The sequence below is a fragment of the Vidua macroura genome, chromosome 9 (assembly GCF_024509145.1).
Source record: "Vidua macroura isolate BioBank_ID:100142 chromosome 9, ASM2450914v1, whole genome shotgun sequence".
Lineage (NCBI taxonomy): Eukaryota > Metazoa > Chordata > Aves > Passeriformes > Viduidae > Vidua > Vidua macroura.
In genome coordinates, this window is record NC_071579.1 from 2,969,677 (window position 1) to 2,997,351 (window position 27,675).

Genomic DNA, 27,675 nt, shown 5'->3' on the forward strand with positions numbered 1-27,675 from the left:
CCTCCCTGCCCCTCTCCTCCACAGCCCCCTGCCCTGTCTGGGGTTGCAGAACACCCCATCCCATGTGATGGCAGTGCCAGCACAGGCTGTGTGCCTCCTCCTCCTCCCTGCCACAGGGACCTTTTCAGGGGTTCATGACATTACCCAGAGTCCCCCCAGCCCCCCCAGCACGGGGGGTGCCAATGAAACCAAGTCTGCAGCGGTTCTTTACAACAAGGTTTTATTTTTCTTTCCTTTTGACAAAAAACATTGAGGAGTTGTATATTGTTGGTGGTCAGCTCGGTTCCCCGTTTGGGTCCAAACGAGCAGGTTATGTTACAACATCCCACCCCAGAGCCTGGGGCATGAAGGCAGAGCATCTCCCACCCTCCCTCCCACGGCCCCAGGAGACACCAGCCCCACGCCTGGGGGGCTCTGCCATCCGAGGCCTCCTGGGGGGGCAGGAGGATGGTGCTGGGACAGCCAGCCTGGAGGGGACAGCGGGGCTCCGTGTGCCAGGGCTGCCACACCTCCTCGCACACCCACCACAGCCCCCCCAGGAGATTTGCAGGGCTTCGAATCCAGTCCCGGCACCGAACTGGGAACCAGTTGCATGCCACCGGTGAACTCCTGTCCGCCCAGGGCATGTCCTATGCGGGCAGAGGTTGAAATACATCCCCCCCCGTCCCCATCCTGCCTCCCGTGGCCCAGCACGGCCAGCAGCCACCGAGTGGCACAGTCCTGGTGTCCGGGAGGCTGCGGAAATGTCCAAAAATACACAGAGGAGAGATCGTACAGCAGCAGCAAAGCCGAGTCCAGCGCCTTGAAAAGCGAGGCACAGGCTGCAGTGGTGCCCTGGGGCTGGTTTGCCTCCCCCCTCGGCACAGTCCTTCCCGTGGTTCTCCTGGGGGTTGTTTTTGGTTTCAGAGACGCGCTGTGGAGGTGCCACCGTGTCCCCGCAGGTGCCTGCCTGTCCCCCCACCGCGGGAGCAGCGCTGTGGCTGCTTCAGGAGAGGCAGAAGCGGGGCGTTTTCGGACCCTTTCCGGGTAAAAAGGGGCTGTGTTTTGTTCCACACAGTTTCTGTACGTTAGTTAAACACAGGGCTGACATGCCAAAAAGCTCAGGTTCGGGCTCTGCAGCCCGGTGTGGCAGCGCGGGCACGCCCCGGGGGCTGTGCCCCATCCTGTGCCACCGCTGCGGAGCACCACCAACACCGCTCGCCGGCCCCATGCCGGGGCTGAGGAAAGAAAAGCGCCCAAAAAGCTCGAAATCCGCATGAAACGTGCCCCCGCTTGGAGAGCATCGCTGCCTCCCTCCCACCCGCCAGGCACAGACACAAAAAGCCGCCTCCTCCCCCCCTCCGCGGGCTCTTACTCAGAGCCCGGCGCATTGTCAGACACCTTTCCGCATTTAGAAGGAGGCGATACCGACACCTATATTTAGAGCAGGTACGGCATCGCCTTCCCCGGCCCCCAGCAGCATCGCGTCCCTGGCCCCCGGTCTCAGCGATCCCACGCTGCCCGCCAGACCCGGCTCTCCCAAATTCCGCCACTGGGAGCAACGTTCCGGAAGCTTCAGGGTAAAGCCACGAACTGCTCACGGATGGCTGGAAGGGAGCAGGTGATGCCCGTGTCCCCAGCCACCACCAGGGACCTTCCCCACGGCTGCGTGAGACATGGATTGTCCCCAAGAGCCCAGAGGGGGGATATGCAGGATCTGAGCCAAAGGCATGGAGAGGTCTGCCTGTGGAGTTTTTGGGTGCCTGGGCAGGTGGAAGTGTCTGGTTGGGACGGCAGAGGTGCCACCCGCCATCAGGGACCGCTGGAGGCAGGAGCAGCTTTGGGCCCTGTGAGGGGCGTACAGAGGGCACTTTGGCCATGACAAGGAGGGGGGTTGGTCCATGCACGAGCCCTGGAGCAGGAAGGCTCACAGCCACTGGGATTTGCTTCTCACAAAGCAGAGCTCCCTCGGGGGAGCTCACAAAGAGATCGGGTCATGATCCGCACATGCAGGAGGAGCAGGGCACTTGGTGCATCTTTCCGTCAGGAGAAGCCACGAGCTATCCAGGACCAAAGCAAAGCCTGGCCAGGGCTGCTGCTCAGCTGGACAACAGCCCCAAAGCCCCAGGCCACAACAACCTGCAGCAAAGCAAAGCTGGGGGCAGGAGGAAGGGCAGGGTGAGTGCTGTACTGCCCTAACCTGCCCATCTCCATGTCCCATCTCCACTCATGGCCACCATGGCCGGTCCAAATGCACCGAGCATCCCCCAGCCCACAGAACAAGCCCTTCCCTGAGGCTCCAAAGGCACAGGGAGGCACAGGAGGCTGGAGCACCCTCCAGCTCCCCGGGACCAAGCTCTGGCTGGCGACAGACACAACTCATAGCAGAAACACAGCACAAGTCACCAGGGCGAGCCACCCATCGGCACGGGCCACCAGCAGCACCTCCCCAAGCTGGCAGGCACAGCACTGTACCCACAGCATGGATCGTTGAGAGCCGACAGCATATAATTAGCAGATTAATTAATGACTGGCGCTGGAAGGTGGCCCTGTGCTGCATTTTCAGGGTTTGCAGGAGGGCTGAGCCACCCTGCTCAGGACAAAGCTCCTTCCCCAGCTCTTGGACACACACCTGCTCCCAGACCAGGGCCATGGGGTTTGCACAGCCAGCCCCCCATGGCAGTCCTTCTCCAAAGGGGTGCCAGGCCCCCGGAGAGGGCACAGGCCATGGCTGCAGGGGAAACTGAGGCAGGGCTAGTGCTAAAGGCGGATGGCTCTGCCCGGAGGACAGAGTTTAAGGTACATCATGCACTCACATCTTCACTCCCCTGCAGACACGGATATCTTCTTTTCCTGGGCAAACAAGCAAAGAGGCCTCTGAGAGAGAGGTCTGCCATCACCCCCTTGGTACTGCTGGTGCCAAGTGAGCCGTGCTCCTGGGGACAGCTCTGTCCTCATGCCTTGGGCATCCCACTCCTGCAGGCACCGAGCTGCCCAAGGAGCCCTCGCCACAGCCATTTCTAACAGAGAAAATGCAATTCCCACCGCCGGAAACACCTGGCAGAGGGAGCAAGGTGACATTCCCAGTGCTCTGTACAGCAGCTCCCCGGGGGAGGCTCAGTCCTGCCCCCACCAAAGCAGGGTGCAGGCAAGCAGGAGCCCCAAGGGGCTCCCCAGCATTGTCAGGTGATTAAAACAAATCTATGTATGTGTATATCTTTATATATACAGCATATAAATATATATACACACACACACCCCGTATATACACACACAGGCACACCTAGAGTTCTCCGTATATAAATAAATATATGTCGGCGGGACACAGGGTACATTCGGCAGCACTGAGCCCCCCACCCCCAGTACAAACCAGTTTTGCCCCCTCTGGCAGCCAGAGCTGCTCAGGTCGGTCTGGGTGCATCCCAACCCCTCATCCCCTGCACCCCACGTCGCATCCTGCCCCTTTTCCAGGCAGGATGAGACCCTCGGGGAGGGAAGTTCAAAGCCACAGCAGCACAAGCCCAAGCGACAGAGCAAAGGGGGCCCCTTGCATCCCTTTGCTGGGACTCTCTGGCCATGGGGAGCAAAAAGTCCTCGGGATGAGCTTTCCCGGGGATCCCTCTTGGGGCAGGGAGCGGGGCTGCGGCCGGGGGGGGGGGCTCTCCCTTGTCCCCCAGCACACCAACCCGTCCGGGCCGCTCTGCCACCCATCAAATGCTTCTCTGTGCAGAAAAAAAAAGTGATAGTAATAAATGAAAGTCGACAGATTTTAATTTTTTTTTGCACAAAGACTTCTCTTTTTTTTTCGATTCTTTTCTTTGTCGTTGGTGGGTTTGTTTGTTTTGTTTTTTTTTTCCCCTCTCCTTTTTCTTCCCCCTCCGTTCCGGTCGGTTTGGGGTGGGCTTTTTTGTTTGTTTGGGTTTTTTGTTTCGTTTTGTTTTGTTTCCCCCCTGCATTTGGTTCTGGTTTTTAGTTTCATTCCCAGGCGTGGCGAAGAGCATGCATTGGAGAAGGGCAGGGCGGGACGGGGCAGCCGAGGTGGGGTCGGGTGGCGGGTTTGAGGCGGCGGGGGCAGCTTCTAGCACTTGTCATCCTCCTCGGTGTCGCTGAGCACGTCGATGCTGGCCCCGCACATGACGCCCTGCGCCGCCCCTCGCCGCCGCCGCCGGTAGTGCCCGTTGGGCATCTGCCAGCTGTGCCGCAGCGGTGGCGCCGAGCCGATGGTGTTGGAGCGGCCGAGGCTGGTGGCCACGGCCGCCTCGAAGGTGAGCGTCTCCTCCTCACCGCAGTCTGAGGCGTGCGAGTCGTCGTGCAGCGCCAGGTAGGGCTCCGAGATGTAGCGCTGCGGCGTGGACTGCCGACTCTGCTTCCCCGCCGGGGAGCTGGAAGACTCGGCCGGGCCGGCCGTGTTGGGATCCAGGGTGGAGGAGAGCAGCGGCGAGCCGCCCTCGCTCTCGTCGGCCGGAGGAGAGGTGTCCCCGGCGTGTCGCAGCATGGAGGCGTAGGACAGGAGGGGACGCGGCTTGGGGGGCACCGGCGGCAGCTGGCGGCGGCCTCGCCGGGGCGTGCTGGTGTCCGAGATGGAGGGGATGGAGCTTTCGCTCAGGGAGCCCATGCCCTGCAACGCACCGGGACACGCTGGGGAATGCAGGCAGCACCACAGCACAGCACCCCATAGCATGGCACGGCACGGCACAGCACAGCACAGCACCCCACAGCACGACAGGGCATGGCACAGCACCCCACAGCACGGCACGGCATGGCACGGCACAGCACAACTCAGCACAGCACAGCAAGCACAGCACAGATAACACAGCACAACACAGCACGGAACGGCACAGCACAGCACAGCACAGCATGGCACAGCACGGCACAGCACAGCACCCCACAGCATAGCACGGCACAGCACCCCACAGCACAGCACCCCACAGCACCCCACAGCACAACTCAGCATACCACACACCCTCTCCCCCCACCCTCGGCTCCCCTGGAATTCACCTCTGTCTTGAAAGGGCGATTCTGCCCCATCCCTGCCCCATGAGCTCATCGTGGACTGCGGCTTCCTCACAAAGAGAAGCACACACGGGCAGGCACTGAACTCCCTGGTGACCAGTGACAGCACCCAAGGGAACAGCATGAAGCTGTGCCAGGGGAGGTTTAAGTTGGATATTTGGAAAAAGTGCTTCACCCAGAGGGTGGTCAGGCATTGGAAAAGGCTCCCCAAGGAAGAGGTCACTGCACCAAGACTGACAGAGCTCAAGATGCATTCAGACAATGCTCTCGGGCACATGGTGGGATTCTGAGTTGGACTTGATGACCCTTGAGTTCTGCTCCAACTCGGGACACTCTACGATTCCATGCTCTTGGTGGTCAAAAGCAAAAAGCACTCCCAAACCCGCCGTAGGAAGAGCTGATGGCTCGCCATCTGCTGCTCTCCAAGGGTGGCATCTCCATGGGTGGCTTCAAGTTCACTCAAGCACCGGCACCTCCAGGCTGGAACACTTTGACCTTGGCAGACAGCGGATACCATAGCAGCAGGAGGATCAGCATGAGATCCACCCCTGTCCCCAAATACTCTGCAGGGTGCCTGAGCAGCCCCAGCCTGCTCAGCTCACAGGAGACACAGAGATGCCACCACCAGGAGATGAGACGGTTCAGAGCTCCCAGAACCAGGGCTTATCTTCCCGGTTTTGCCAAGGAACTTTTTCTGTGCTTCCCTTTACGCTTAGGAAGGGATCTCCACCACCCACCTGCCTGCTGGGTGTCTGCGACCTGCCCTCACTGGGTGACCGGGACTCGCGCCGCCGCTCCGGCGACTCCTCCTGTGCCTGGGGACTCCTCTCCTCAGAGTTGCAGCGGGAGATGTCAGGGGACAGCAGGTGCTTGCGTTCTTTGGATCGGCCCCGCTCCCTGCCCGAGCGGTGCCCCTCGGACCGGTGGCCTGCAGGACACCCACGTCAGTCCCCACCACCACCCCGTCTGCAGCAGCTCAGCTGGAGGGTTTTTTGGGGTTTTTTTGAGCTCACCCGAGTCAGTGTTGAGTCGCCGGGCAGACAGCTGGAGCGAGGAGTGGTAGCTGCGCCGGCGGGACTTGTAGGTGTTGTCGCTGCTGCGCTCCATGGAGAACTCATCCAGCCAGGAGCTGTTGGGCCGCTTGTCCCGGATGGTGGAGAACGATCTGCGCATGGAGCTGGTGTCTGTCACCACCTGCAAGCAACCCCAGCCAGCCGGGGAGAGCATTAGCACCAGGCAAGGCTGGGGGTCAGGAATGACCGGTTCACCCCCACCACGGGGACGGCCGCGCCGTGGGATGGGGAAATTCGGGGTGGGGGCAGCCAGCCTGAGAACAGCTCCCCCAGATAATCTCTGCACAAATCAGGGGTGGGAGGAAAGCGGGGTTTAGCCTTGGAGCTCGTGGGCTCCCCTTCCCCAGCTGGCTGGAGCTGTGCTGCACAGGCAAAGCCAAGCCCAGGGCTGTGTGGAGAGCAGCAGCACCTCCCGCTGTGTGTGGGGACACGGAGGGCACCAGAGCATTGCCCCCCAGGCTGCCTCCCCAGCATCCCTCCCCACTAGGAAAGCAGCGTCAAGAGGAGCAATCCTTGAAAAGATTGTTGGCAGAGAGGGGTCCCCCAGTGCCCCTTGCTCTGTGTTCGTTTTTCCAGCTGCCACCACTTTTCCACACGCCTCCCTACTCTTCTTTTATTCCCACATCCCCAACCCTTTCCCCTGCACTCATTCCCTATCTCCCCGCTCATGCTGTTGTTTTATCTTCCCTTTCCTTTTCTTTCTCCCTCCCATGCTTCTCCTTCCTACCTTCTCCCCTCGTTACACCCTGTGTTTTCCCATGTTATGGAGAAAACATCACCTCCTTCCTTACTTCCTTTGCTTAGTTCTAGCAGCTCTTTGCCCCTGCAGCCTCAGGCTGTTCTCCAGCTCCTCTCACCTTTCCTGCTCCCATCCCCTTCTTTGCTGCTGAATGACCAAGAAAGCCCATGAGACAAAGCCTCCCTTTGTCTTCACACCCTCACAAAGCACCGCACCAAGACTTGGTGCCTGCACCAAGGTGAGAAAGCAAACCCAGAGATTTCACAGCAACACCAAACCCCAAAAAACATCTGCATCTTGGGGGAGGCTGAGCACAGGACAGAACAAAGAAACCAGGCAGACAGATGAGGAGGTGAGATGTGGCCTGGGTTCCCCTGGACAGACAGAGAAGTGCACATGCTGGGACGATGGGAAAGGACGGAGAAGGCGTTTCATCACCTGTGGTCATCTGACAGCTGGGCTGGCACTCCTCAAACCTCAGCCACTGCCTAGGGCTGCAGGAAAGGAGGGGGTGTCCCACCGTGGGGAGAACATGCGCCTCCCGGCGTGGTCCTGGACCTCCCCCACAAGCCAGGAGATGGATCCCCCAGGCTGCTCTCTGCTGCCAGCGTCCCCCTTGTAGGGCAACAGCAGCTCCTACTTGTGCAGCACCCAAAGAAGGGGAGAAGCTCTGGTATCAGGGTGCTGGGGATGCCACAGGGCTCAGCACAGAGAGAAGCCCCAGCGTTATCTGGCAGGCTTTGATCAGACCCAGCACCTGTGGGGGCTCTGCTTGGTTTTACCTGGGGATCCACAGTGAGACGAGGCATGGAGGAGGCCCTCCCAGAGACAGCATGGTCCTGAGTGTCCACGGGAAGGTAGCTGCCACGGTTAGAGGGCTGCACTCTTTGAAACTCCCTAACCTCTGGCTCCTGGAAATAAACACACAGCCAAGCTCTTGGGATGGGCTTGGAGCAGAGCAGCACGCTGCTTTGGCCCTCTTGGCAGGGGACAGCCCTGCTTGCTCAGCCAGGGGCCGAATTTAAGTTGGCCAAAAACAGGTGGTAAAACACTAGCGCAGGTTGCCCAGAGAGGTGGTGGATTCTCCCTCCCTGGAAGTGTTCAAGGCCAAGTTGGATGGGGCTTTGAGCAACCTGGTCTGGTTGAACATGTCCCTGCCCGTGGCAGGAGGATTGGAAATAGATGCATTTTAAAAGGTCCCTTCCAACCCAAACTATTTGATGATTCTATGAAAAACAGAGTCTAAGCCATCAGAATTCATCACACTGCCGCCAAAAAATACCCTCCAGTTCACAGTCCCCAGGTGAGCCCTGCACATGTGGTGCTTCAAGCTTGCCTGATGGCCAGCTGCCCTTGCACCTCTACAGTGACAGTGGAAACCCTGCCTGGGTGTGGGGGCATCCTGACTGCTCAGGGTTTAACTCCTTCTTTTGCCAGGATGGGACAAATGGATAGGATTTTCAAAAAAATCAAAGCTTCCTGGCCACATCCCTGTTGAAAGAGCACACTCTGCCCATAGCACTTAAATGCTTTGGTCAATTCTCAGTTTTTAGGGGACTCTGTGGATGCTTACATTCACTCACAGTGTCGAGGAGATGGGCACAGAGCGACCCTGGAGGTCACTAGAAAGTGACTTTACGGGGGCAGGGGGAGTCTGATCTGCCACCTCCCCACGTGGCTGGGGTGGCCGAGGCAGGGGATGCCTGCCTGTGTCATACACAGGTGACACAGAGCTACAGACCCTGGGGACACGGACTGGGCTGGGGACACAACGGTGGTGCCACACTGCGCCGGGTGGTGCAGGAACGCAGACACGGAGATATATCGAGATGTGTGATATATAGAGATGTGTGATATATATAGATATGTGATATATATATATACACACACAGACAGACAGGAGGCCAGAGAGGGCTGCTCCTGCTGGAGACAGTTTGACAGCTTGGCTGGGGACTGGGGACGCCACCACTGACAACAAAATGGACACGAATCTGAAAACATCAGATACCATCACTCAGCACGGGGTAACCCACTGACATGAGTGCTCAGTGGAAAAAATAGCCTGTGGAGAGAAGGATATTTTACTGCAGGACATTGGTCACGGCTCTTGCCCCAAAAGCACTTGTGCTGCCTGGCCCCACGAATCAGGGCAGGATGGCTGTGTCCCCAGTGCCAGAGGCGAGGGACAGGACATCCAGGGATATTTGTCCCCTGTTTTGGATCTGTGCGTGACCCAGCAGCTGCGATCCCTGCACTGTGCTCACTCCCCACACCTCCCCGTGCCCACCAGCATCCGTGCTGGGGCTGCAGAGGAGCAGTGCATGACTTTACCAGAGACTGGTGCTCCTGGAACTGCTCCTGGGCCGGATCCATGCACGCCAGCTGGAAGATCTCCTGTGGCGAAAGCGGGCTCAGCGAGGGGAACCCGCCTCGGCTGCTCCTGGAAACACAGCCCAGCTTCAGGGAGGCCACGACCCCTGGGATCACCTCTCCTGCAGCTCAGAGCTGGGGAGCCCTGTGCCTGCCCCCCCAGGCTGCTGAGACCCCTTGTTTGAGACAAACATCAAGTTCCCTGGAGAGCTGAAGTGGTGCCCCAAGGCAGGAGAGGACACCAGTGTCCCGAGTCCTGCAGTAGCAGTGGGACATCCCAAGAGCAGTGACAGAAACCCTTAACACCTCATTCCCACCAGCCAGGGTGCTGGAATTCCCCAGTGCACTGCTCAACAGCTCCTGGGGTCCAGCTTCACCCTGGGTGAAGAGTGCCAGGATGATCCTGCAGGAAAAGCATCCACAGACCCCTGGCCATCCCCTTTTCCACCTCAGCTGCTGCTGGCGATGCTGACACACACCAGGTACCTGGAATCCTGCAAAAGCTTTGTGCCAGATTTCTCCCTGCTCCTAGCAGCAATTTAACCCTTTCTACAGCCCAGTGCCAGCTCCAAGAAGGAAAGAAGGGCTGCAGGAACAGAAAAGTGACAGGCAGCACTCACAGGCCCGAGAGGGTGTCCTGCTGGAGGTACGGCAGAGCCTTGGCGTTGGAGATGATTTCCTGCGGCAGAGAGGACGGCTCCATGCGCTGGAACATCGGGGCATTTTTCTGCATTGAGGAAAGGAAGGAACTGAGCCTGTAGGAAACGTGGATGAACATCCAGTGCTTCCCCAGCCAAGCTCCCACCACTGGAAAGAGGACACCGTGCTCATGTTCCCTGTCAGGGACTGAGGATGATCGCAGATACGCCTTGTAGTCCCCAAACCCTGAGCTGTGCTGTTGCTTTCATCCCAGCTGGCTGCACGTTTGGGCTGGCAGGTGGTGGGAAGCAGAGAGGGTGATCTGAATGTCCCTGTCCTGCCCTGGCTGAGCCTCACCTGCTCCTCCAGCTGCTGCCGCTGCTTCTTTGCCTTGCTCTGCTTGTAGTAATCCATGATCATCATGGCTGCATATATTTTCCCAACAGTCAGGTCAGAGGCTGGGAGCATGAGAGGGAACAAAATGGGGTCACTTGTGTCGTAAGAGAAGTCACCGACGTGGATCTTGGGAAGAGCCCTGCTCTGGGATACCCTGGTGACCCTCAAACTCTTCTCACCGCTCCAAAAGAGAGAGTGCTGAGCACCCAAACACTCCCCATGGTGATAAAATAGACGAAGATGGCTTGAAATCATTATCATCCTAGGTCACCAAAGCACACATCCTCATCATATCATCAGGTGTGCTCAGCCTCCCTCCCTCTGCTCCAGAGAGGATTCACAGGAGCCTGTGGCTTTGGCAAGAGTAGATCCCTGCGAACTGGGTGGTTTTCCAGAGAGTTCCCAAGCAGGCAAGCAGAACAAGGCAGAACAAACCCTTTGCCCACCTCTCCCCAAGCTGGAGATGGGTCTGGCCAGTCCCCACCTCCCTTTGGGAAGAAGTTGCTGTGGGGATGAGGGGAGTTTGAAAGCAATGACAGCCCCCCCCAGAGACTCACTTTTTGGCATGGGTACCAACAGGTCAAGCATCTTCTGGGACAGGTGAGGCCAAATGGTCAGGATCTCCTTTTGAAGCTCAGAGTCCAACTGCTGCCAATCTGCACCTCCTTCAACAGCAGGGAGCAAAAATGGCCCACACGCATCAAACCTTGGCACCAGGGTCCAACCAACCCCCCTTCCCCATCCTGAAGTGAGGTTCCACCTCAGTATCCATCTCTCTGGGCTGGGAGGGCCATCTTCCCTCAGCGAGCCTGGTCTCCTGCTCCCACAGGGAAACTTTCCTACCATCCCTTCCATATGTGCCTCCATCTCCCCATCCCCTGCCCTCCCACTCAAAGCTGCCACCTTCAAGCTTGCCTTGGGTCCGTCTCTGCAGCTCCAATCCTACTCCAGCCCACACACACCTGCTGCTGCCCCACTTTCTTTTTGCTGGTGAGCAGATCATGTGCCGGTGGAAGAGCAGCTCCACTTGGTAAATCCTGAAATGCTCGGCGAGGCTGTGCATGCAGAGCAGAGTTCTCTGGCCAGGGCTTTGCTGAGCTTAGGAAGACCCAGGACCATCAGAAGCTGTCAACGTGCCCTAACGGAGCCACCCAAGCACAGGGCAATTTGGGTGAGCTGTAGAACACCCAGGTTCAAATCTCTGCTTTGTCTGGAGGGGTTTGAACCTATCCCTGTTGTCTGAGCACTGGGCTTTGGATGACATCTTACCCTGGGTTGGGTTTTCTCCCAGTAGCTGAGCTGTTCCTAGAGGAGGTTTTATTGAAAATGCCATGTTTCTGCAGGAAGTTTTTGATCTGATGAATCACTGCCTTTCCAGCAACAACAACAAAGGAAGTTTTCCTGCTCTGAACATTTTATCTTCCCTGAGAGACAGAGAAGTTTCTTTTCCCCGCAGCCTAAGGAAGCCAAGCACGTATTTTCCATCCTTGGTTTGGCTTCTTACACGGGGAGGAAGGGGAATTCTCTCTCTCCTCCATTGCACAGTGGACATCAAGCTGTTTCTTTTCTCTGGAAACAGCTTCTGATGAAGAATTCTCTACCTCTTCCCTAAAGAGATAGATGTTTTTTTTAACAGAAAGTGGCAGAAATTTGCCTGTTCAATGTACTTGCTCCCATCCGTGTGCATCCAGGCTCTGGATACCAAATTAGCTGTGAGGAACTCAGCCCGGCCAAAGAGAAAGGGACTTTTTTTGTGAGGTGATAAGACAAGGAAGAAGGATTTTGAGCTGAGTGAGGGTAGATTGAGCTTGGATATTAGGAAGAAATTCAGAAGGTGGTGAGGCCCTGGAACAGATTGCCCAGAGAAGCAGTGGATGCCCCTACCCTGGGAGCGCTCAAGGCCAGGCTGGATGGGTGGTGGAAGGTGTCCCTGCCCATGACAGGGGGGTGTAACAGGATGATCTTTGAGGCTCTTTCCAACACAAACCCATGCTGGGATTCTACAAAAGGACGATGGGCACTCTGCAGAGTGCCCCTCTCTGCCACAGCCTTTACCTTTGGCAATTTTGATGTCCAAGGCCGTGCGGATCAAGGCCATGAGGGTGGAGGTGAAGTGGACTGTCATGTCCTCGGCCACGGGCATGTTCATCAGCACCAGTCTCTGCGCAAGAGAGAGAAGAAAACAGCGGACGGAAAACAATATCGAAAAACACATTGACCAGGCTGGAGGAAAATAAATTAAACATTAAACAAAAGGGAAAAAAAAAAGGAATCAAAATTAAAAAAAGAAATAAATAAAAGAAAATAAAAAGCAACAAGGAGTGTCAAAACAGCACAGCCAAAAAAGAAGGGCAAGGATCACCCCACCGCCCCCCCACCTCCCCGGCTCCTTCCACCCCAGGACGCCGGCTCACTGCCTTCCAGGGCTCCTCCTGCACCCCAGGAACGGCCCCTGAGCCCCCCTCCCCACGGCACCGGGGCTGCCACAGCACCCCCTGGCACTTTTGGGAAGACACACCTGATCCGTCAGGGATGTGGGTATGTGGGATGTGCGGGAAGGGGAGATGGGCTCAGGTTTCCGTTCCCGGCTGGTTTGGCTTTCCAGCTCTCAACCCTTCCCAGCTGGGGCAGGGGAGAGGAGGGTCCCTAACCTTCAGGGACTTCAGATCGGCTGGATTCCTCTAGCATGCTACATCCTGGCACTCCCTTTTTGCGTCTTTCAGAGATGAAGTTTGCCAGCACATGCAGGGGGTCCAAATTATCCATGGGTGGGGAAGGGAAAGGAAGGGAAGGGGAGGGTGGGAAAAGTGCAGAAGGAAAGAGAAAAGGGCAACCAAGGCAGGTTAGACACGCCATGCTCCTTCCCCACCCTGGCAAGGCGGGGTGCAAACCGAAGTGACCAGATCCACTTTCCAGAGAGTATATTTTGCTTTGTGAATACCTTGGGTCACCCTTCCCTGCCCATTCCTTTTCACCCAGCTTCTCACGTCCCTTTCCTGCTTTCAAGGCTCCCTTTTTTCCCCTGGAAAAGTGTGATGGTGGATGTATGCTCATGTAAACAAACACGTGAGAGCCGGAGAGAGTGGAAGCACGTTTGGAAGTGTGCAGGAATCCCTTTGTGCTAGCCCTGCTAAAAGGCCAAGAAAAACCCTAATTTCCTCCTCGACAACAGATCCTCCTGTAGCTCTGGGTCTTGTCCTGGCAGCTGCTGCCCTCAGAAAGCCACGAAGCTCCCACAGCACATCCTCCATGGCTTCCCATGCTCCTCATCCATGCCTACGCAGCTGGGACCTGACTGACAGCCACCACTCCAGGTAGGAGAGCTCAGAGCTGCCTTTGGAAGGCCCATGGCTTTGCCCTGCACAAGCCATCCCTGGGGTAGCCCACGCTGATGGTCCTGGCTCCTCAGGCACAGCAGGCCCGCTCCTATGGGATTTGGGATTTGTCTCCACTGCCCACCTGTTTCCCATCTCCATGGGCTTCTGCACCAGCTGGGATGAGGATGGTTCCAAGCCCCTGGGCATGAACTCCTGAGGACATCTCACTCTGCTGAGTGTGCTACAGGGCTGTTCCTCACCTCACCTCACTTCACCTCCTGCAGCCCTCCCACTTCCACACCACTGCTGATCCTGCCTCTCCTTTTCCCCTCGGAGCTGCGAGCGAGCACAGCAGCATCACGTGTGTGGGCACTGGAGAGCAGCCAGCGTGGCCAGGGCTCTTGTGGGCACACCGAGCTCCCCAGGAGTGAGCCAAACACATGTTGGACACCCCAACAACTCCCCAGCTTCCCCGGCTCCCCGCCTCCCGCAGGTGCCCCGGCTCCTGCTGGGCTCTAACCCCCAGAGAAGGAAGGGTTGATCTACCTTATAGGCCACTTTGGAAGGACATCTCTTGCCGAGGCCTAGCGGTGGTGACATAAGAGTCAGCATTTCATACATCTCAGTGTAATGGATTCGGCCACTGCTCATGGAGGGGGAAGGGGAGGGAGGGAGATGCAGAGAGAGGAGGCATTCCCAGAGAGCGGAAAAAAACGTACGAACGAAAAATAGTACAGGAAAAAACAGAAGAGAAAGAAAAGAAAAGAAAAGGAAAAAAAACAAACAAAAAAAAAAAAAAAAAAAACAAAAAAACAAAAAAAAAAAAAAAAAAAAAAAAAAAACAAAAAAAAAACAAACGGACAAACAGGAAAAGAACAGGAAACCCGTTAATCAAGGCAAATCATACATGAGAGACTGTCCTGATGTGGATTTATAGCACTGCTCACACAGACCCAGGAATGCTGGCAGAAAGCGACTCACCCCTCTCCTCTCTGCTGCTGGCCTCAAGCGCCTGTCTTGCTACCAGCCTGGGACGACTCCTCTGCTCTGAACCCCTCTCCTAAAGCCCTCCAGCAGCCCCCACCTCGTCCCACAGGTTCCAGGGCTGTGTGCGAGTGGTATAAATCAGATACACGGCACTCGAGCCATGGGTTATTTGAGATAAGGGTGCTTTGCACCACGGTGCTCTGTGGCCTCCGGAGCGTCTTCCCTCCCGGGGGGGGGTGCCTGGTAGTGCTTGGCATGGCCACCTAACCCATAGCCAAAGGCTGTGTATCCCCAGCTGGTGGGGTCTATGCAATTGGGAGGCAGCATCTTGCATAGAAGGCAGTGGGCCAGGGTCACTTGTCAAAGGAAGATGCCCAGTTGCTTCCGTCTGGCTCTGCGGATGGACCACTTTCCCACCATGCACCAGTGCGAAAGGCATGCTGAATCGGCTGGAAAAAAAAAACCAGGAGGAAAAGTTGGGCATGCCATGCTCCCGCCCTGGCTCTCTCCCACATGCGGCTGCAAGTTCCACCAGGTTGGAGTTTAAAGAGTCTCAGCAGAGGCAGCTGTTTGGGCCTTCCAACATTGGGGTTTGTTTGGGTTTCCCACAGGAGCAGTTAAGGCAGGACCCCCCCCTCCCTGCCTTGCACTTCTCTGCTCCATGAGGAGCTGCCTGGGATTGCTGAGCAAGGAATGCCACCAAAATTGGGCCAGCCGAGGCTGCCCTCTGCCAGGCTGGGGTAGCTGGGCTGTGCCTCCCTCTCTCTGCACATCCACATCTCCCAGGGACCCTGGGCTTGGTCACCTCTTCTTCCCCTCGTGCCAGGCCCCCAGCCTGCACTGCAAGGTTCAGGATGGTCACTGAGCTGGGGCAACCTCGTGACACCAAAGGCATTGACCCTCACTGCTGGACACGAGCCCATCTCAGCTGGGGTGCCCTGTGAGAGAGGGCACTGCCAAAAAATTAAGCATCCTCACGGGATCTTGACTTCTTCCCTAGGATGAGCTGAGAGCAGTGTGGAAAGGGGAGATGAGGTCTCCTCTTCTCAGGGTTTGGAAGCAGCCCCCTGGTCAGAAAGGCCCCTATCAAGATAAGTCCTGACATTTCAGGTGTGAACAGAACTGGTGACAAGATCTCTTTGGGGTGCAGGCACAGAAGGGGCTGGACCAGTCATACCTAAAAGATGGTTGATAAGAACTCTGGAGAATGATGAGCAGGATGACCAAGAGGAAATATCCAGGAGTCTGCAAGCAGCACCTTGGCAGGGCTGGATGAGCACCAGCTCAGGGTGAGATGACTAAAATTTTCATGCATGAATTCAGTGCAAAAAAAGGAAGCAAGAGAGTGATCTTCCAGCCATCCTTCCTGGCAGGAGGAATTTTGGGGAACCCAGCACAAAACAGGCACTGCCCTTCAGACTGAGATCCTCCTCAAAACGAAGGAAGAATGGAGTCCATGAAAGGAAGACTTTGCCTCAGTGACCAAGAGGGATCACATGAGACCTGCACACTTTGCTGCTCCTCAGAGCAGAGATCTTGGAGCTAGAAAGCAGCACAGCTGTGCCCAGACACCATTTCCTCACGGAGTGAAGCACAGGCAGGCACATGGAATGACATCCATCTGAGCAGGATTGATGCCTTGTGCAGGCTGACCTAGAACAGAGACTAGATGGAGCTAAAAAATAAAGTAGGGATTTATTAAAGGCCTCAATGGATCCACCTTGGGCAGCACAAGAGCCCAGCCAGGGCTACACCCAAGATAGACCCAAAATGGTCAAAAAATGGATCACTGGTCATGGGGTCTCTCACATTTCTATAAGTTTTGGTCCATTTGCCTATCGGAGTTCATTGTCCAATTACAGCTCCAGCCCATGAAGTCCCACCCTTCTTGTTTTTCTCTCTCCAGCCCACGTTGTTTGTGCTCTTGGGCCTGAGATTTGGATCATTTGTCCTTGGTGCCCAGCTGGAGAAGGAATTGTTTTGTCTCCCTGCTCTGTGCAGAGAGCTCACCATCCCCTCATGTGAAGATCAGACCCACACACTAAAGCAGCACAGAATCTGAAAACAGAAAAGCTAAAACCTGAGGCATCAGGATGACTCCCAAGAGCTGGTCCAAGCATGGGCACACCCAGGATGGGGGATCTGACCCATCTATCTGTGTCTGGACAGAGATGTGACCCACAGCTACAGCACAAGGTGGCCACCAGGGATTAAACCCTGTAAAACCACCAGGAATTAATGGCTTGACCCTGAGAGAAGCCTGGGAGTGGCAGAGGAGTAAACGTGGGAGACAGGACATGTGTCCTCCTGTGGTTAGGAGATAAGTACTGTGCCACACAGGCTGTTAGGAAGGGAGCAGCAGGAGTGCTGTGAGAGTAGATTCAGAAGAGGTGAAGTCCACAGGGATATTATCTGTGGAGCATTCACCCGGCAGGCAGGGCAGGCTCACTGAACTGAAAGGTGTGCAAGCTGACTCGGCGTTTTGGGATCTGGCAAGATGCAACAACCACATGGAATTTTTTTTTTTTAATCTTTTGGGAATTGTTCCAGGGCAATAGGAACTCCTGAAAATCCCATGTTCTTGAAATATCTCCTGCACAGGGAGGAGGACTGAGGCAACACAAGGCAGAGATGGGGATGGTCTCCCCCACATGACAACAGAAGCTGTTCTCAGTACTCTTTGCTTCTGCCTCTTCTTGAGTTTCTTTATCTTCACTGTTCTGTCATCCACAGTCAGCAGAAATCCTATTGCTCTGAGACTCCTTCTTCCAAGGAAGCATTACAGGTACCCCTCTGAGCCCCAGGTGATCCAGCTTAGGAGAGCAGCATCTGACATGGAGCCCTGTTGAGAAGGGCTCAGCACTCCTCCCGGAGGTGTCTTCTGCCTGCAGGGACCTGAGCAGGCGTCCTCAGCCAAGCTGCCATCTTCTGCCAGGGATGCAGCAGCAGAGAAGACTGGAAAGACTCCAAGAAGCCCTTCCTGGAACAGACAACCCCATCTGAGATTCTTGCAAGAAATCTTCTGCTCCTAAATCCATCTTCCTACACGAGGTGACCAATCATCCGGGCCTTGTGTTCTTTGTGCTGCTTTGCCTCTGGCAAAACCGTCCCCACGTCCAGCTGTGGAGGGTGACAGAGCTGTCCCAGGGGTGGCATCTGTAAGGAAAGCCTTTCTGATGTTTCCAGAAGGATGTGGTGACTACACCACGCTGCAGCAAGCAACCCTCCTCCTCTGCAGAGGCAAGAGCAAGGGCTGGGGTTGTCTGAGTTCCCTCGTGCACCTCAGAAGCCGTGAGGGATGCAGAAGGAAGAGCAGGCTCTGTGATTCATCCTTTCGTGCCATAGGCACAGACAAAGGTGTCATGGCACTTCAGAGAATGCGGCAGGAGAGGGATTTTGCTCAGCTGTCACCCCAAAATAAATTTTCTTAAAAACTCCTTCAGGTCAGAGAGACACAAGGAGGCCAAATCACTGCCCTGGACTCATGGCCAGGAGCCAGGAACTGAGCTCAAGGGAGAGGAGCTGCCAAACTCCAGAGGTGTGCCCTGGTGTCGCCATTTCCCAGGCAGATCCAGCAAGCTTTGTGCAAGACTAGCAAGAGTCCTGCTCCTCAGAGATGTGATTGTTTGTCCTCCAAAGTGCCACACTTGAGGACAGGGCTGTTGGGTACAGCACAGCATCCCTCAGGAACAGGGGTCACCCTGGCCTCCTCATCCTCCCCCGGCCCTCACTGTCCAAAACAACAGCAAAGTCCCCAACATCCTCCAGCCTTTGCTCCCTCCTTCCCTCCTGAGGAGCAAACCCTCCCAAAAACCTCGTCCCACATGAGGTGCTTTGAGGAGTCGAGCAGGGACAGTGGCATTTGGCCTGGCGCCCCTCGGGGCTCTCTGCACCAGTGGAACTGGGGTGGGGGGCTTGCTGGGGGGGCACAATTTGTCAAAACCCACCCCAGGAGGCTCTGAGCCCCCCCCCAGCCCCACTGATGCCTCCCCCGGAGGGGAACAGCTGCTGGCTCTGGGAGGCAGTGGACCTCTTTAAACTCGAAGGAAAGCAACGTCAGGGGTCCCTGGGGAGGCGCGGTGGTAGTGGAGCGGGGGAAGGAGGGGTGGATGGTGTGTCCCGTGGCCAGGTTGTGGCGGAGGACTGGGAGGCAAACCTTGCACGCCACCCTGTAGGGGCAGTTCTCTCCTAGGCCCAGAGGAGGCGAGATCACCCGTACTAATTTGTACATATCCTTATACGAGATCCTGCCGCTGCAAAGGAAGCACAGGTGGGTTAATAGGACACTGAGAGGGTGGAGGGGAGGATGGAGAGCTTATCGGGGGGATGCTGGGGCCATCTGTGGGGCATGACCCCCAGCAGAGCACAGCTCTTCTCCTTGTGGCTCTGTCAGACCCAGAGAGGAGAAAAAGCTGTGAGCATCAGCTACCATCTTTTCCACCATGAGAGCTGGCTCGTATCTCCTCACACTGTCCTATCTTCACCCTGGAGAAGGACAGTTTTGGTGGTGGACACCATCCCGTGAGCCTTCCTCATTGTGCCCCTGACCCCTGCGCCTGGTGGGAGAGGACTGGGATTTTAGACACAGTGAGCCTGCAGCTTGGTGGAGTTCTAACCCAAGGAGTTGTGGCCCATCACCAGAGCCCCTGTCCTCACACAGCCAACCCTCTGAGACCCACGAGGTCCCAGTGAGGTTGGCAGCTGAGCCACTTGTGCCTCCAAGATCTGGGGAACCTGAGACAGGGAGGGATAATGTGACCAGCTGGGGGCTGTGGCACCTGGCGCTCTCCAGTCCTGTGCTCTGGCCACCAGCCCAGCTCTGCCAAGGGTGCACATTATTAGAAGCCATCCTCCCCAAACACACACCCCCATTCCTCCCACAGAAGCACATCTGCCCAGAGCTGGTGCAGCCATCCCAGGATACGGCCGTATCCTCCAGCACCATGGGAATGAGGATGCAGCCGAGGCACAGAGCTGGCAGGAGAGGGTGCAGGATGCTGAGCTCCCCACTCCGCTCCAGCCCAGAGCCCCTGGGGAAGCGATGGGGTGGAAGTGCTGAGGTGCAGCTGCTGCAACCTCCTGGGCATCCTCAGACAAGCTTGGAGGGAAACCACGCAGGGAGGCAAAGAGCGGCGTCACCGTCCTACCCGGCATCTTTGCCTCTGGTTTCTTTCTCCTTGCTTCTCTCCCATCCCCTTTCCATTGCTGGCCAGAGATGAAGAACCAACCAGACCCCAACCATCTGGACAAATCCCATCCCTGCTCCCCCCTGGAGCTGGATGCTCTCCCCAGGAGAGCTCCGTGTGATGGTGCCGCTATTGGGATGTGGTGGGAGCTGTTGGGATGTACTCACCCGTTCCTGGCCTGGCACCGGGGCCAGGGCTGCCACCACTGTCTCCCGTGTCCCCTAACCACTGGCTACAAGCGTGGCTTGCTCAGGAATCAGAGGGGCACATGGCATGGACAGGACAGCTCAGGCTTGTTTTACAGTGGCTCCCGGACACCGAGGCCACCATCGTGGGCGATGAGAGGGAATCAAGTGCCCAGCATGGAGAAACCCTTCCCAAGAGCCACCCCAGAGCAAGCAGCTGGGTGCTTCACTGCTCCACCTCCTCTCCTTTCTCTGGTTGGAGCTAATATTGGGCACAAAAAAATACCTTGGCTGGGGCTGGTCTCCTGAGGGCAGGACATGGAGGCAAAGAGTCTCCAATAGGAGCATGTGGGGTTGCCAAGGCCAAGAGCTAAGATGGCACAGGCTCCCTGGCAGTGGTGAATCGCAGCCCCAAGGAGTCCCTGGGCTCTGGAAGGGGCCACACAAGGCACCCTTGGTGGTGCTGGGGCTGAGTGAAGGGCAAACATGTTCCCAGAGCTGCCAAGGGCATTGCTCTAGGGATGCTTGGGACCCTCCAAGGAGGAGGAGCAGTGGAGAGCAAGGCCTCTGCAGCAGCAGCAGGAGGAGCAGGGCCAAATTCTGGCCACCCAGGGTGTGTGTGGGCCCTGTGAGCCCATCCCACTGCTGGGAACAGGCTGCTGCCTCCAAACAGGAGCCCTGTTCTCCAAAGTCCTCATCAGCAAGGGCAGGAGTGCAGCAGCCAAAGCCCTCCCACCTCCAGAGGGGTGAGTGGGCTGGCCAGCACAGAACACAGCTCCCCAAACAGGCCCCAAACAAGGTCCTGTGCAGGTGGTTTGGCAGGAGCCCAGCAGATCCCCACGGGAGGGAACAAGACCCGCTCAGCCCTGCTCTCATCAGGAGCTGCGGGTGCTGGGGAGCAAGGGATGCAGCCAGTCTCAGGGCAAAGGCTCCCAGCTGGTGCATGGGGACAGGAAAGGAGGCTGAGGGGGATCTGCCTGCTGGGCAGGGAGAGGAGGAAGAGCAGGAACGTCCAGCACTCAGGATGAACACCCCATGGCAAACTGAACATCACCCAAGACGCCTGTACCACCAAGCAGTACAAGAACCAGCTGCTGTGACCACGGGTGACAGCAGCACATCCCTGACATCACTGAGAACTACACTTCCACTAGGAGAACACAGAGACCCTGGTTTAGAACCAGCTCTGAGAGGTTGCTTGGGAGAGAAGGAGCTGACTACATACCACGCTGCTCGGTCGTACTCTGCCCAGATCCGGACAAACTCATCCAGATGGTGAGGGCCCAGGATGGAGGAATCCCGTGTCAGGTATTCAAAGTTGTCCATGATGACGGCCACAAACAGGTTGAGCATCTAAATCAAAGGGGGAAAAGGCAGAGAGAAAGGAAATTGAGGGGAGAGAAGGGAAGGGAGAGAGTGGGGGAAGGTGGGGGAGAGGGAGCAGAGAAGGGAAGGGAGAGAGAAGAAAGAGTGATTGTGGGAAAGCGATGGAAGATGACCTGATGGCTGGGGTGCTGAAAAGGGGGATCCCCAGAGCCCTCAGAGGAGGCAACTCACCAGGAAGGAGCAGAAGAAGATGAAGGACACAAAGTAAACATAGGCCAGGTCAGTGCCGCAGCGCTCATTCTCATTCTGCCCAGACGTCGCCGTCGTGTCTGGCTCGCAGCCTTTGCCCTCCAGGCAGGACAGCATGATCTCCTGCCACGCCTCTCCGGTGGCACTCCTGTTACCAACACAGCCCTGTCAGCAGCTCGTGGTGGCACGGGACGGAGTCAGGACGTCCCCAGGAGAAGCCTCACCACCCCCTGCCCAAATTAAACGCATCTCTGGCAGGCGGAGGAACGTTTTCCATGGCTGCTCACCTGAAGAGGAGCATGAGGGAGCCCAGGAAGCTGCGGAAGTTGTTGTGCCGGTTAATGTGGCTTTCCTCATCTAGTTTGATATTGCCAAAAACCTGCAGAAGGGAGAAAAAGGGCTCAGCTCTTCAGGCAAGAGCTCATCAGCCAGGGAAGCAGCTGCCCGTTCGCATTCCCGTCCTTGAGAGCACTCCAGGTTGGGTTGGACAGGGCTCTGAGCAACCTGATCTAGATGAAGATGTCCTTGCCATGGGGTTGGACAAGGTGGCCTTTAAAGTCCCTTCCAACCCAAAGCATTCTCTGACTCTGTGATTGCTCGCAAAGTACCCCAGCAAACACAGGCTGGTGCACAGCCAGCGTGCCAAGGAGCTGGTGCCAGGCAGCCATCGGGGAAGGAGGCTCTCTTCTCCTTGGCAGGGATTTGCTGTGGGTGGCAAAGGCTGCAAGAGGCTCAGCTACCATGGAAACAGGAGCATGGAGGGCCTGGGATCAGCTGAGTCCAACCATTCCACATCCATCCTTCGATGCTATCTGAGCACCGCATGGCACCCAGCGACCCCAGCTACGCTGGAGGTGCAGGGACAAAGTCCCACCGTCCTGGGCCACACTCCTGGACACTCCCAGGAGCTTTTCCCTTGGTGGAGAAATGGTCTGTGATGCTGGGGTCAGGCACAGCACTGCAAAAAGGGTGGGGAAGGGCTCAGGGAGGGAGGGGCAGACCCCACCATCCCCAGGTATAAGAGAGGCAACAAAGATCAAACAATGGACAATATTCTGACAACAACCCTCAGCCAAGGCTGTGGTAAGACATACCGAACATTCGTAAAGTGCCTCAGATTGGAAATATGTGCTGTTATTACTGTTAAATATTTATTCCCCTTTCCCTGAACCTAAAAATACACCAACTGCAGAGTATTTTTTCCCTGTACAGGTTTTTTGGAATGTGTAATTGTAGAATATTTTCTGCCTCCAGCTATTTTGCTCAAATAACGCCCACAGACTTTACTGCTTGGGGATTTGTTCACAATGGTGTTAAAAAAAAAAAAAAAAGTTAAAAAATAAATCTAATACTACCAGCCGGCAGGGAGGGGGGCTGAGTCAGATGGCGGCTGTTTAGGAGAACACCTGGAGCCGGTGCCAAGGTGAGTAGGACAGGGTGGCAAAAATCAGCCACTGGAAGTTCCTAAACAGCAGAGCTGCCAAGCAGCACAAGCCAGGGGCCTCTGTCACCCCAAAATGAGGCATTGGGTAGTGTGGCAGCTCATCGGGCAGCTCCACATCCCCAGTGCTCGCCGTCGAGGATGCTTTGTCATATCTCCAGCGTGGGATTTAGTCACAGCAGAGGCGAGCCAGCCCTGCAGCACGAGTGGGGCTGAGGGGTTCGGCTCACGTGCCTCTTATTCACCAGCTGCAGCCCGTGAAACTGAGGCCTCCCCGTGCTCTGCACACCCCCAGCAGCTGGGAGATCACGGCAGGGCCCGAAATGTGAGTGCCCGAACAGACCGACAGCGGTGCAGCTGCAGGGACAAGATGGATGGCAGGCGCCCAGCTGAGTCCTCAGGGCCACATCCCCAAGGGGACCAGTTGGGAAGGCAGTTGTGCAGCTTGACTGAACGAGCCCATGGCAGTTTCCCCCAGGGCCCTGCAGCTCCCAGAGGAGCTGTTCCACCCTCAGCACCCTCCTGGCACTGCGGCTGGGTGCAGCAATGACAGGCAGGCACAAGGCTGGCTCCTGCGTGCAACATTGGGAACTCGCTGGTGTCACCGTCTGTGCCACAGGGACGTACGGACACGTCTGTCTCACCTGCATCCCAATGATGGCGTAGATGAAGAAAAGCATGGCAATCAGCAGGCAGACGTAGGGGAGTGCCTGCAAGAGAAGCAGACGAATCATCTCATTATCACAAGTCCAGCCCCAGAGGAGTACAGAACTCACAGGTGAGCTGTGCTGGTCCAGGGCACATGAGACTGACCTTGAAGGACTGCACAAATGTCCAGAGCAGGATGCGGATGGTGTAACCCTGGCGGAGCAGCTTGATGAGCCGAGCAGCCCGGAATAGCTTCAGGAAGCTCATGTTGAAGCTGCTGGTGTTCACCAGCTGGGAGGAGATGAGAGGGTCAGAGGGAGGTGGGAGCTCCCACCACCACCCCACAGCCCACTGCTCCCAGCCCTGCTTCACCTTGGTGTCCGTCAGGATGATCTCTGTAATGCTGCCGATGACCGTGATGAAGTCAAAGATGTTCCAGGTGTCCCGGAAATAATTCTGCAAAAGAAAGAGGGAGAGAGGGAACGGGGATTTGAGCTCAGGGATGGCAGGTCTGAAGGTGCTGGGCCACGGGCCAAAGCTGCTCATGGCCAGCGGTGGAGACCTCGCAGCCCATTTGTATGCAGCCACAGTCCAGAACACCATCCTGTGTCTGAGACAGTGGCAGACCTGAGCATGCCTGCAGCAAGCAGCTTTTCCTGGGAGATGATTCATGCATGCAACACACCACCCTGGCAAATGGGAGCAGGAAAAGCAGCCACAGCCTAGGTCAGGCTGCAGCAGCTCGCCACATTGACCCTCACGGCCAGGAGGCTGCTTTGCCCTCCTCTTCACAGACACCAGGACACATCTCAGCCCCTGCTATTTGTGCAGCAGTGCGGGAAATAGTAAAAGTAAGATTTTCAGAAAGCTGTAAAAGCAGGCCTTAGAAACAGAAAGAGCAGAGAAATTAGAACCATCTACAGCTGCAAAGTCTGAATGTAGAAAAAGTTACAATAGTACAGCAAGCAAGGACATGAAACAATAGCTTGAGTTTTAGGCTTGGCTAAGACAGACCTTAAGACTGCAGAAAAATATGCCTAACAAGATAGTAGAAGGTTTTACGCCTAATAATGGTGTATTGTGTATTGTTAATAGAGAGCAGAGGAGCAAGCATTGTGTGAAGCAGGTGTATGTGTGCTTTTAATGATTGGCCAGAACAATTGTCTGTAAGCTTTGGCAATATGCTACTGGCTAGAAAGTTTTTTAAATGCTCTGTAACAAAGACATCTTTGGCTGTTGTTGGCAAGATGTGAGCTTTTGCCATCTTTCTGTTGTCTCAACCCTGTGATGAGGCTGATGCTGCAATAAAGCTCAAGGAACGAATCCCAGAATCCTGTCCTGTTCGTGAAAAACTCCAAACACACAGCAGCTGGCACAAGAGCAAACGTGACCGTGACTGGTGCTACTGGGAGCAAGGAGGGTGGCTAGAAACCCTCCTGATAGTGGACTTTGTCTTCCATAAGCAGCAAAGAATAGCTGAAGAAACAGCAATCCGTGGTTTCAGATGCCAAATGAGCAGCTGGGAGCTCGAGGACTGTGAATCCATCAGGGAGGTCTCACTGCTGCTCAGGTACAGCCAAAGGACAGACGTGCACCAGCACCTCCTTACTTGTGGGGACAAGGGAGCACAGCCACCAGCCCATGCAGCAGCAGTGGGCTCTAACAGAGCAGCAGCACAGAACATGCATGGTCCAGGCACAGAGCATGAGGCAAGAAGTAAAGCAGCAGTGTGGCTTCTTCCACCAGCAGCATCCAGCACTGGGAAGTGCAATGAGAACCAAAGGACTCCAGCCCAAAAGCAGCTCTCAGGCCAAGATCCAAAATAAGTAACAGCAACTTCACATTATTAACGCCTTCCCTCTGTGATCTGTGCACTGCCAAAGTGCAAATTAACACCCTCATAAAGAACAGGAGCAGGCACTCACCAGGAAGCCGAAAGCGATGATCTTGAGGACGCACTCCAAGGAGAACACCATGGTGAAGGCAATGTTCAGGTACTTCAGGGCCAGCTCATAGGTGTATGGAGCAGAATAGTACTGATGGAAACAGAGACAGCACTAGCCAGGAGGGGGTCTGCCAGCCTCATGGCTGATGACTGTCCCGGCACAAGCCTGACATGGCCTATGTTTGCTGCCCTGGCTGCCTCCAGAATTCCTTCCTTTCCTCACCCCTCCCTCGGGACAGGCCTGTGATGGTCCATGTTCCTTGCCTTGGGGGCCTCAAGAACACCTCCTCCTTACTCTCTCCACCCCTCTCGCAGCACAGATGCCAATTCTTCTAAGAAGGGAGCACAGAGAAAATCCAGATCTGCCTGCAGTAGTTAAAGAGGTCTAAATAATTTGGGTAATTTCTTTTAGAAAATGTGCCACCTCCACTTTGGCTCCTGTATTGTTTCACATGGATGTGCCCAGAGAATTTACACACCTCAAAGCATCTCCACAACCAAAATTCCCTCTGCTCCCATCCTGATTGATCCTATTATGCTCCAAACGAAGAGGACAGCCTCCCTCTGAGCACCAGCTCACCTTCATCATGAGCACCACGGTGTTGAGCGCTATCATGGCCATGATGGTGTACTCGAAGGATGGGGACACCACAAAGTGCCACACGCGGTACTGGAAGGTGTGTCTGTTCTGGGGCATGTACCGCGTCAGGGGCTTGGCGCTGATGGCAAAGTCAATGCAGGCCCTCTGCAACAAAATAGCACCCATCAGACCCCCATGGACACCTGGGAGGTGCTGGTGGCTGCCACAATTCTTTCCTCCATGATCTGCGAAGGTAGCTGGCTCATGGGTTTCTCACCTTTTTGATAGCAAGGGAGTTCCAAGCTCCCAAATTGCTAAAAACCCCATAGAAATGTCCTTGTTCCCCCTCCCCAGACCATACCTCGTTCTTCTCCAGGCTGCACTCCTCCATCATTTTGTCTCCTTGTTCTTGGAACGTGATGATGATGAGAGCCACGAAAATGTTGACGAAGAAGAAAGGGAAGACCACAAAGTAGACGACATAAAAAATGGACATCTCCATGCGGTTGCTGCGGCTGGGCCCACGGTCCTCCTCCGTCACATCCACCGAGTGCTGCAGCACCCTGTGGGCAGAGAGGTGAAGAAAAGCAACCAGGGATACATCCAGCACTTCCAATGGGACCCAGCTCTGTCTGTCCATGCTTGTATAATGACCAGGTAAAGCTCTGTCCTAATCTGCTTTCAAGGATGACATTTTTAAATGGCTACAGCTTGTTTTATGGTGCTTTGCCACGTCCCTGATGGAAAATGGATCTTCCAGTGCTCTGCACACAGAGAAAAAAATATTGCCCAAACTCACATGAGCATTTAGAGAGGTCCAGTCCTAATGTTATCCCTAATATTGACTTAAAATATATCTCTGGGCCATGCAGAAAAGGCATTTTCCATCATTCACTCCCTAAGGAAGAAGCTAACCCCAGCTTCATAGCGGGGCTAAAAGCTCTTTTGTGCTGGTGTAACTTTTTATTCTCTCCGCTCCCTGCCCAGCAGCTCCTCTCTCAGTCTCACTGGGTGCAACCTGACCACCCCAACAGGGTGACCACCCCTATTCAAGGGGACAGATGGAGCAGAATACTCACTGGGGCCACCCCTCGCCGGTGGACACGGTGAACAGGGTGAGCAGAGCCCAGATGATATTGTCGTAGTGAAACTCGTGCCGCTTCCACTCCCGGCATTTCACCTCCATCTTGTTCTTCTCATGGTCCACGTAGTTCCCTCTGCAAGGTGGAGAGGGAGCAGTGACCTCGGGTTTTTGGGTTGCCAGAGTATGGGATGGTGGGTTTGAACGCTGGGGGCAGTGTGGGTGTGTGAGGGGGTCACCTCTCTTCCCGCAGGTAGAGATGGGGAGAAGCTGGATAACAACCACAAGGAAGGGGAGAGAGAAGGGGAAAGTAAAACAGAAGAGAGAAGGAGGAAAGAAGAGGAGCCAGTTAAGGGCTCTGCACCCCACAGAAGGATGGGCCACAGAACTGGGGACAGAGCTCAGCCCATGCTGTCCCCAGGAGCAAATCACGGCCAAGGACTTAAGAGGGATGCACAGCAGACATGACCCAGCACCCTGCCCTTGCCAGAGGGGTCAGAAGCACCAGAGCTACTCCACAG

General features: G+C 55.9%; 1 protein-coding gene across 1 annotated transcript in view; it reads right to left on the reverse strand.

Moving 5' to 3' along the window:
• Nucleotides 1-203: 203 nt before the first annotated feature.
• CACNA1E (calcium voltage-gated channel subunit alpha1 E) overlaps nucleotides 204-27,675 on the reverse strand; it is a 96,266-nt gene continuing 68,794 nt past the window's right edge. Inside the window, exons 30-49 of the mRNA XM_053984694.1 lie at nucleotides 27,153-27,290; nucleotides 26,435-26,636; nucleotides 26,074-26,238; nucleotides 25,474-25,584; nucleotides 23,921-24,004; nucleotides 23,714-23,839; nucleotides 23,545-23,610; nucleotides 21,747-21,838; nucleotides 21,442-21,607; nucleotides 21,110-21,237; nucleotides 14,073-14,169; nucleotides 12,265-12,370; nucleotides 10,767-10,874; nucleotides 10,171-10,271; nucleotides 9,795-9,901; nucleotides 9,136-9,244; nucleotides 7,587-7,715; nucleotides 6,006-6,186; nucleotides 5,730-5,920; nucleotides 204-4,597 (exon numbers count right to left, since the gene is read on the reverse strand). Of these exons, the coding sequence (XP_053840669.1) occupies nucleotides 4,058-4,597; nucleotides 5,730-5,920; nucleotides 6,006-6,186; nucleotides 7,587-7,715; nucleotides 9,136-9,244; nucleotides 9,795-9,901; nucleotides 10,171-10,271; nucleotides 10,767-10,874; nucleotides 12,265-12,370; nucleotides 14,073-14,169; nucleotides 21,110-21,237; nucleotides 21,442-21,607; nucleotides 21,747-21,838; nucleotides 23,545-23,610; nucleotides 23,714-23,839; nucleotides 23,921-24,004; nucleotides 25,474-25,584; nucleotides 26,074-26,238; nucleotides 26,435-26,636; nucleotides 27,153-27,290 (2,947 nt within the window). The 3' untranslated portion in view covers nucleotides 204-4,057. The remainder of the gene's footprint in view (nucleotides 4,598-5,729; nucleotides 5,921-6,005; nucleotides 6,187-7,586; nucleotides 7,716-9,135; nucleotides 9,245-9,794; nucleotides 9,902-10,170; nucleotides 10,272-10,766; nucleotides 10,875-12,264; nucleotides 12,371-14,072; nucleotides 14,170-21,109; nucleotides 21,238-21,441; nucleotides 21,608-21,746; nucleotides 21,839-23,544; nucleotides 23,611-23,713; nucleotides 23,840-23,920; nucleotides 24,005-25,473; nucleotides 25,585-26,073; nucleotides 26,239-26,434; nucleotides 26,637-27,152; nucleotides 27,291-27,675) is intronic.